Source organism: Chiloscyllium plagiosum, chromosome 18 (genome assembly GCF_004010195.1).
Source record: "Chiloscyllium plagiosum isolate BGI_BamShark_2017 chromosome 18, ASM401019v2, whole genome shotgun sequence".
Lineage (NCBI taxonomy): Eukaryota > Metazoa > Chordata > Chondrichthyes > Orectolobiformes > Hemiscylliidae > Chiloscyllium > Chiloscyllium plagiosum.
In genome coordinates this window covers 19086129-19096117 of record NC_057727.1, presented here as the reverse complement: position 1 = coordinate 19096117, position 9989 = coordinate 19086129, and the positions used below count along the sequence as shown (strand labels likewise).

Below are 9989 nucleotides of genomic sequence, written 5' to 3'. Positions count from 1 at the left end.
CTGCCTATCTTCTTTTCCACCTATCCACTCCACTCTCCCCCCCGCCCTATCACCTTCATCCCCTCCCCCTCTCACCTATTGTACTCTATGCTACTTTCTCCCCGCCCCCATCCTCCTCTAGCTTATCTCTCCACCCTTCAGGATCTCTGCCTTTATTCCTGATGAAAGGCTTTTGCCCGAAACGTCGATTTTACTGCTCCTCGGATGCTGCCTGAACTGCTGTGCTCTTCCAGCACCACTAATCCACAAAGATTATTTAGCAACTACCTCTGGATTTTAATGAGATGATAGATCATCAAATGTCATTGAAGGTGTTCACTTTTGCTGACCTGATCTTGAAGCTACCTCTTAAGAGCTGGTCCATCATGGACTACCTCAATGTCTGCTTCTATTCTGGCCGATTAACCTCTATTTCTCAGTCTGCATTTCCCTGGACTCTGGAAACTGCACTCATTCATTGGCTCCAGCTTTTTGACTGGATAACGAGCTTCACTAAAGCTATATCTTAGCTGTGGTTTTCCATGAGCTCTAACTTTGCTCGTTGCATCATGCAAACACTGCTTATGAACTTTCAACCCTCACTGTGAACTTTGCCATCTATTAGTGTCACCGGGCTTCTTGAGTAGTCGCAACTCCTTGGCTTTTCCTGATCCTGACTCCAACCCTTAGCTGTCCCCTATCATCTAGGACAATTCTGCCTGAATGCATCACCGATTTTCAAATACTCATGTCTTCTCTCCTACACGGAATCCACGTAGTTTAGTTATTTCCCTACAATGCAGCTGAAAAATCTAATGAGGAGTCTTTTCTCCTTCACTTTCACATACTTAATTGACTTTTTTCATTCTGTCTTTCTTTGAACTTATGTTCACTAACATCCCAAACAGTCCTGATGACCTATTGAAAATCAGCACCCATCCCATCAACCCTCTAATAATATTTATATATTCCTTTAAGGTCTCCATTCATTCTTCCAAATTCTAGGTAGTACTAAGCCCAACTAACTCAACCTCATCTTTTAAGGAAATCCTTCCATATCCAACATCAACCTGATGAACCTTCTTTAGACCGTCTCCAAGCCTGTATACCTTTCCTTCAATAAGGGGAAGTAAACTGTTCACAGTATTCCAGATGTGACCTGACTGATGCCTGTTGTTTTTTAGTTCCAATTTCTATATTGCATTCCCTTTGAAATAAAGGCAACATTTTATTTGCCTTCCCTGTTAACAGCTGAAAATGGATGCTAGTGCTTTTGGAATGTCTGCATGAGATCTCCCAAATCCTGATTCAAATAATATCCTTTCCTTTTATTCTTCCTATCAAAGAGTATAACTTCACATTTTTCACATAATTTCACTTCACATTGCACGTGCCAAGCTTTTGCCCACTGCATTAATCTGTCTGTATCCCTATGTGGAAACTTCGTGTCATCTTCAGGCCGTGCCATCCCACCTCTTTTTGTGTCATTTGCAAACTTGGCAACAGTACATTCACTTCCCTCTTCCAAGTCATTAAGATATATTTGTAAATAATTGTGGAGGAGAAAGTAAGGTCTGCAGATGCTGGAGATCAAAGTTGAAACTTTATTGCTGGAACAGCACAGCAGGTCAGGCAGCATCCAGGGAACAGGAGATTCGACGTTTCGGGCACAGGCCCTTCCTCAGGAATAATTGTGGACCCAGAAATGATCCCTGCAGCCCTTCATGAGTTACAGATTGCAAACCTCAAAATGCCCCCTCTATCCCAGGATAATTGATGATGGTCATTTGCTGGCTCACTTCTCAGGGCATTGATTCGACAAATAGGAGACAACCTGCCTCATTTGAAATGTAGACAATGTCTGTTAGTTAGCTGTCAGTCATCATTAGTTGCTGCATTCTCCGTGGCAGTGTCTCTACTAATGAAAGTCTGCTTGTCATCTTTTCTCTCATACAATAAAAATGTTGGCTCTTCCCTTTATTCATATTTCTTGTGAATTGTCCTGATTAGTGCAAGACCAAGAATGTAGGCAAAATGTGTATTTTGTCAAATTTAAGTTCTACATAAGTACTACTAAATGACTAATGTATTGTATCATTTATATAAAAAAAGTAATGTTGTGATATTAATATACTTATTCACACGTGTATTTTAGTCTGTGATTTTTATAGAAATTAATCCTGTTTCTATCTTAACTAGTGTATTTAATGCTTTTTATCTAATTTTCTTTTCATTTTTGAATTAAGAAATGTTACTTCTATCATTCTTATGTGAGAAGCTGGAATCAATCCCTGTAGTTCTGGCGGCTGAATCTTCTGCACTTATTTGAAAAAGTCTACTGATTATCAGCACTTGAGGAATTAATTATTTAGCTTCTCTCAATTCTCTGTACTTACAAAGCAAAGCATTTCTTCACATGTATTTGTTATGTTCATGTCTACCCATTTCAACATTTCTTTCTTGCATTTTGTTAGATATGCAGAGATTGGTAAATAATATGTGTGTACCTTTGTTTATTTTTCCCTCAAATAGAAAACTGTTGCTGATATTCTTGCTGCAGGACAGTTGTTTAGTAGGTTTGAAACCATTCTTGAGGTAAATACATTCCAAATATTTGGCCTATCAAAACTGAAAGACTAGTTGCATGTAACTTTGGGCTTCTGTTTAATGAATTCCCTGGAAGTAATACTTACTTTAATGTTGATATGATTCTGAGACTGTTGGCTTTAATGTAGGCTCATGTTTCATTTACGTACTTTGATTGTGGAAACATTTCAAGATGTAGTTTTGAGAACATAAATCATGATTTCGTAGTTGATCCATCACACCTCCTTCCCTGCCTAAGAAAGGTCCAGTCACATTTAGCAAATGAAAACCTTTTGATTGATTTATAAAACTCAAGACTGCTGACAGCAAAGAAGGATGACTGTAAATGGTCCCAGAGGTTACATTCACATTAATGTGCCTGTCAGTATTGGTGCCTCTGCTTCCAAAGGCACTGCGAAAACCAATGCTTTACAGTGGCTGATGGCACATTGATATTGCAATTGCTTCAATGTAGACTTTGACACCATTTTAATAATCAGCCAAAATGATTGGTGCCCAATCCAGAAAATATGTTTTCTGCATGTGTATTGTTTCCAGAAAAGTTGCAGTCACACAGGAAATAGATCATGTGTTTTAAATTTAGATATTACTGGATTGATTTTATCACTCTGACCTCCTATTCCAACCCCTGCATCTCCTCCTTTAAGAAAAACATGTTCTTGAAAAAAAAATCTTGGCTGCGAAGTGACAAAATCCATAAAATCTGGCACTTTAAAACAGCTTTTCAGCCGCTAATGAATGCATAATAAACATTTTGATGATTCAGGCAATGAGGATTCAGTTGAATCCTGGAAAATATACTTTTTTCCAAAGCTCCATAATGCAAATGAAAAAGTCATCCTTGTGTCAATTATGAGCCCATTAGATTTTTATTTTCTTTTGAGTTTATTTTCTTTTATAAGGAATGATTCTGTGGAATGGGTTAGCTGAGTTAATAGCTTTCACTTAAAATGAAGTGATTGTCATTGTGACATTACTAACTCAACAAAATCAATATTAGCAGTGAATAACATTGGGCAATTATAAAAGATCCTTTGTATTGGATGTGTTTTTTAATCTTGCAACTCCCTGCTTTGTAAACAAAAGTACTTCCTTGTAAAAATGCCTTTAAATTGCTCTTAGATAAAAATGCTTGATATTTTATTCATAATGTTGCTCAATTATAGTGCAATATATGTCATAGGTGGAACTTTTATTAACTTTTATGATTTTAGAATTATTTTATTATTTAATCTTTTGATAGAATTGTGATCTCCCTTTCATACTGGATGGCCCTGGTCCTTACACAGTCTTTGTGCCAAGTAATGATGCAGTGGACAAGATGAGAGATGGAACATTATTCTATATGTTTGGTGAGGTAGGAGCACAAACAAAAATGAATAAGGATTGTACTTGTTCAAGCTGTCCAGATTGTAATATTACAATGATGCTCTATTTTTCCAAATTTAAAAATCACACAACACCAGGTTATGGTCCAACAGGTTTAAATGGAAGCACTAGCTTTCAGAGAGCTGCTCCTTCATAACCTGGTGTTGTGTGATTTTTAACTTTGTACACCCCAGTCCAACACCGACATCGCCAAATCATGACTGTTTTTCCAAGGTTACTTTAAATTTTAATTCAAACAAGTATATTTTTTTAAAAATTTGTGAAAAATAGTGAAATGCAATATGATGATTGTTTTTTCTCCCAGTACTGATTGCACTTAGTATATCCTAAATAAAGATCAAGTTGTATATATATGCACAGAGAATGAAGGAACTAGGAAAATATACCATTCCTATCATTTTGGCAGATTTGCAAAGTCAGGGAAACTGATGCTGGCTGAATGGCTATGATGGGTGGAAAGTATAGAGGGTGCTTTAGTAAACTGGGCCAATCTCCTGGTAAATGGAGACAGACATCCCAGCCTAATAGCCTGGCCAACTGAGCAACATTTCTGTGACATTGGGCCTAGTTCCAGGCCAACTTTGCCCCTTCAAAAAAATACAGCAGGCAAAAATCCTTTTCAAAGAGGTGGATCTGCTAGATCAGGAAATTTCTCAATTTGGAAGGATCAAGGTTGTGCCTCTTCCTGAAATATCCAGCCTTTAATGACTATATTTCAGTTTAATTGGGCAAAAATGACATTTCTCTTAATTTCCCTATGCTGAGCCACCAATTGAAACGTCAATTGTGATATTATGTTAATAATAGTTATTTTGTGGCTGATAAAGGAATGACTTTGTTGCTTAGTGATAGCATTAATACAGGTGCAGGTTTGGCATTTTCTCACAATGGTTGTAATGAGGTTTGGAGGTAAGGGGGTAGAGTTTTCCTGCAAGTTTCTGGACTCCATCAACAAGATCATAAAGGGGTCAAAAGTTTCAACTGTGGGAAACAGACCACTAACTATTTTTGTCCACAGTAGCCAATTAATGACCAGAAGGCATGAATTGCCCAATTTATTATGGATGGTGGGAGTTTGAAGCTGGAGAGAAAATTAGAAGCCATATATCATGAAACAGTAGTAGGATGTCATGGAAGATAAGTGAGGGAGAGGGAGCTTCATCTGAGGTGTGTCTTCTCTCTTGTCACTGGGAGAAGTCCTCACGGTGCCTAACACAAGCTCCAGGAATCTGGAGATCAATTGGAAAATTAATATATGGTCATTCACAAAAGTAGTTGGCCATTCAGCATGTGTCATGTGTGGCAAGATAATCCTGCCATCCCACCATCCTGCCCCTTGGTAAATGGCCTGTGTGTAGGATGGAGCTGGGGACCTACAATGCCAGCCAGTAGCACTGGTAATAATGTATGCCTACCTCTGTTCTATGCCCCAATTGAAGTTCAAAACCCTGCCCAGAGCTCTGTCATGGTTAGGAAAACTCCTAAATGTCGTGAGCATGGTTTTCCCTCCACTCTCAGTCATAGATGTTATGGGACCTCATCAAGTATTGCAACAGTGGAGGACTTAACTGTTGTGTTTCATTATGTAGAGTATTTCTTCTGTGGCCAATACATTCATATTTGTGGCCTATGAGATGATGAATCAGCTGCAAATCCTCTTTTACAGTGTTCCCCAGTGAAGACACAGCGACTGGGTGATGCACATTATTCCTCTAACTTCTAGCATTTGCAAACATTTACAGAACTATCTGTACTTCTGCTGCTATATGATTCCTACGCCACAACTTCATAAATTGCAATTGCATTACCATTTCGAACAGTCTGTATGAAAAGGATGATTATTCATGTGTGAAACTTTAGATTGTGAAATACAGTTGGAAATTAATTTTTTAAAAGCCAAGAAATATATTGCATTGGTTGGATAGAAACTGATTAAATTAAGATCAGATCCCAAGCAAGTTTAGGCTTGACAACTGGAAATAATATTATTTCTACTTGATTGATAATATGTGCAGAGAAAGTGTCATGTGCTGGATTGTAGATTTACAATAAGCTGATTTCTGCCGATTGAAAATAATGAAAAAAAGAAGGAAGCAGAGACAAGTTATAATTGTTACAAATGAAAGCCTATAAAAAATATTCCTTGGCTTTTAACAGAAGCAGCAACACACTTAAACTATCTGGAATCATCAGTGAAATGTTGAACTTCCTATCTAGTCATTGCTTCCATGTAAACTCTTGCATTTTTGTTTTCTTTAAAACAAGGGTCGGCCAAAACTTCAAGAGCTTGTGAAACATCATATCTTTGCATCTGGCAATGTAAGCAGCTTTCTTCTTCAAAATGTTCAGGGTAAAAGTCAAAGGAAAAGGTCAAGCAGTAGAATATTGAGTCCTGGATTGAAGGGTTACGTTTCAATTTAATCCTTGCATTTTCATCTCCCGTGGGGAGCATTTGCCGGTATTTGGTTGAAATATCAAAATTCAACACGTCATAATGACATACTACTGCATATTGGGAGGCGTGTTAGTTGGCAGGGCTGTTATTGACCTGAAAGCACATTCCTGGTTAGCCAAGGGGCACTAATGCTGACTGTCAGGAGATCTACAGATTAAACTTGGCAGCAGTCAGACACGAATATCGGGAAGAAGCTTAGTTACAGCTGAAGTTCGTAAAAAAAAAACAATTGTTCACAGTATTTTGTTAACCATATTATGTACTGAATCTAAAAAGCATTTCCATAATCTTGTGTTTAATTTTCTAGTTGCCAGCAGACAGATTGTCAACAATGCCTCGAATCCTGACGAAGGCAAACCAGATAATATCTATCAATGTTACCATTAACGTAAGTGTGATACATATGCAAATGAAGCCAAGGAAAGAAAATGTACTTGTATAGTCAAAAAGAAAAATCCATAGATTACAGTAGAGATATATCCTTGACTTCCAAATAATGCTATGTAAAATAGTTATAAATCTCAATTGATCTTACATTTCTAAAAGCAGTAAGAATATTTTTTCTTTTCTCTCTTTAAGTTTTCTTCAAAACTAATACATGTGACTCAGTTTATAATATTTCTCAAAGTAATGGTAAAGTATTTTGTGAATATAAGACTTCCTATTTTGAGGTAATCTCACGATTTGACACAAATTGCTCCAGTATTCTGGAACCCCTGGTCAGTTTGAAAAAAAAAGGATTGTGGAAGATTTACCAAATAGATTAGATTAGATTACATTACAGTGTGGAAACAGGCCCTTCGGCCCAACAAGTCCACACCGACCCGCAACCCACCCATACCCCTACACCTAACATTACGGGCAATTTTAGCATGGCCAATTCACCTGACCCTGCACATTTTTTGGACTGTGGGAGGAAACCGGAGCACCCGGAGGAAACCCACACAGACACGGGGAGAACGTGCAAACTCCACACAGTCAGTCGCCTGAGGCGGGAATTGAACCCGGGTCTCTGGCGCTGTGAAGCAGCAGTGCTAACCACTGTGCCACCGTGCCGCCCACGGTGACAGGATACTGGCCTTCATGGAGTTACTTCAGCTACCATAGATAACAGTTCAGGAGTGGGAAGATAAATATTCTAGGCAATTGTAGAAGAATAATTCCATGTAAAGGTTCCATGTTTTATACAGAATATAAATATTATGTAATATTTTATTGTAGTTTTTAGAATTTTAATTTTGCCGATTATTCATTAAAATAAAGTGACTTACAATTCTAAATTCTTGGATCCAGTTTTGAAGAAATTACAAAATACCAGAAATTTAATTTATCTTTTTTAACAAAAGAGGTCATTTGACACAGAGCTACACTTTAAAAATGCTAAATGATGATGCTGAAGCTGCTGCTTGTCCAGTGAAGTCAAGATTTAGAGAAGAAATTCCAAAGCTTCATCCTTGGCAGATGAAGGCACGGCTATCAATATATGCACAGCTCAATGTCCGCACAGCACAGTATCAACACAACGCAATAGTGATTGTAATGAGGTCAACCAAGTGGTCCTCATAGAATATAAGTCTCTTGATAGGGACCCCAGGCTGACATATAAGCAGGAGTGTCAGGGGTTCTGTTCACTCTAGGAGCTGGCTCTGAGCTAGCTAGGCCAGTATCTTGTACTATGCATGTGTAAATCAGGGGTGATTTGGTGACAGCAGCATCCAGGGAACAGGAGATTCGACGTTTCGAAACGTCGAATCTCCTGTTCCCTGGATGCTGCCTGACCTGCTGTGCTGTTCCAGCAATAAAGTTTCAACACTGTTCACTCTGGGAGCTGGCTCTGAGCTAGCTAGGCCAGTATCTTGTACTATGCATGTGTAAATAAGGGGTGATTTGGTGACAGGATACTGGCCTTCATGGAGTTACTTCAGCTACCATAGATAACAGTTCAGGAGTGGGAAGATAAATATTCTAGGCAATTCTCAAGCTATAATTGGATAGCTGAATTTTATTATTTTTAAACATTATAGATCCTCAGGACACATTTCTGGAGCACAAAATAATGGTGAGAATATTTTTTGCAGTGATGAATTGACACAATATATTATAAGTTTCTGCTTAAGAACATGCTCCAATGTAATATGTTGAGCAGAAATCTGGAAATGATTATGAAATAATGTCATCCTGATTTAAGCATGAATTTTCTTGAATAAAATTCTCTTCTGTCTATTAATAGGGCCAGATTTTGTTGGGTGACAAGGGAGTTCCTTTACAGAAAAGAGATATTATTGCTTCAAATGGCATCATTCACACTTTGGATGGCATCCTTATTCCTCCTTCAATTCTTCCCATCTTGCCAAAAAGATGTGATGAAATTCACTACCGCATAATCACGGTAAAGTCAAGCAATATGTCACTGCTAATAGTAATTTGATTATTTTATATAGTATTCAATAATTTATTTTGCTTGTAGAGTTTATTAATGCAGTAGATTTACGAGCAATTTTTAAAGGAAGTATTGAGCAAAATATCCAATGTTACCAAAATGATAGAACATAGATAGAACATAGAATAGTACAGCACAGAACAGTCCCTTTGGGCCATGATGTTGAGCCGAGGTTTAATCCTAATGTAAAATATAATAACCTAACCTATGCAGCCCTCAACTCACTGCTATCCATGTGCATGTCCAGCAGTCCCTTAAATGTCCCCAATGACTCTGCTTCCACAATCACAGCTGGCAACGCATTTCATGCATTTACAACTCTCTGTGTAAAGAACCTACCTCTGATGTCTCCTTTGTACCTTCCCCCTAATATCTTCAAACTATGACTCCTCGTACCAGTCAATCCTGCCCTGGGGAAAAGTCTCTGGCTTTTGACTCTATCTATTCCACTCATTATCTTATATACTTCGATCAGGTCTCCTCTCTTCTTCCTCCTCTCCAGAGAGAAAAGTCTGAGCTTATTCAACCTTTCTTCATAAGGCAAGCCCTCCAGTCCAGGCAGCATCCTGGTAAACCTTCTTTGCACCCTCTCCAAAGCCTCTGTATCTTTCCTATAGTAGGGCAACCAGAACTGGACACAATATTCCAAGTGTGGTCTCACTAGGGACTTGTAGAATTGCAGCAAAACCTGACGACTCTTAAACTCGATCCCCTTGTTAATGAAAGCCAAAACACCATATGCTTTCTTAAGAACCCTATCCACTTGGGTGGCAACTTTGAGGGATCTATGTACTTGCACACCCAGATCCCTCTGGTCCACCACACTGCCAAGAATCCTGTCTTTAATCCTATATTCAGGGTACCAGGGGACTGGAGAGTGGCGAATGTTGTGCCCCTGTTCAAAAAAGGGAATAGGGATAACCCCGGGAATTACAGGCCAGTTAGTCTTACTTCGGTGGTAGGCAAAGTAATGGAAAGGGTACTGAGGGATAGGATTTATGAGTATCTGGAAAGACACTGCTTGATTAGGGACAGCCAGCACAGATTTGTGAGGGGTAGGTCTTGCCTTACAAGTCTGATTGAATTCTTCGAGGAGGTGACCAAGCATGAGGATGAGGG

At 38.6% G+C, this 9989-nt stretch overlaps 1 protein-coding gene across 2 annotated transcripts in view; it reads left to right on the top strand.

The window, feature by feature from the left end:
- Positions 1-9989, top strand: part of stab1 (stabilin 1) — a 273869-nt gene that overhangs the window by 89577 nt on the left and 174303 nt on the right. For both annotated transcript variants that reach the window (XM_043707873.1, XM_043707874.1), the window contains 5 exons: positions 2512-2574; positions 3830-3943; positions 6241-6294; positions 6738-6818; positions 8661-8819. In XM_043707873.1, the coding sequence (XP_043563808.1) occupies positions 2512-2574; positions 3830-3943; positions 6241-6294; positions 6738-6818; positions 8661-8819 (471 nt within the window). The remainder of the gene's footprint in view (positions 1-2511; positions 2575-3829; positions 3944-6240; positions 6295-6737; positions 6819-8660; positions 8820-9989) is intronic.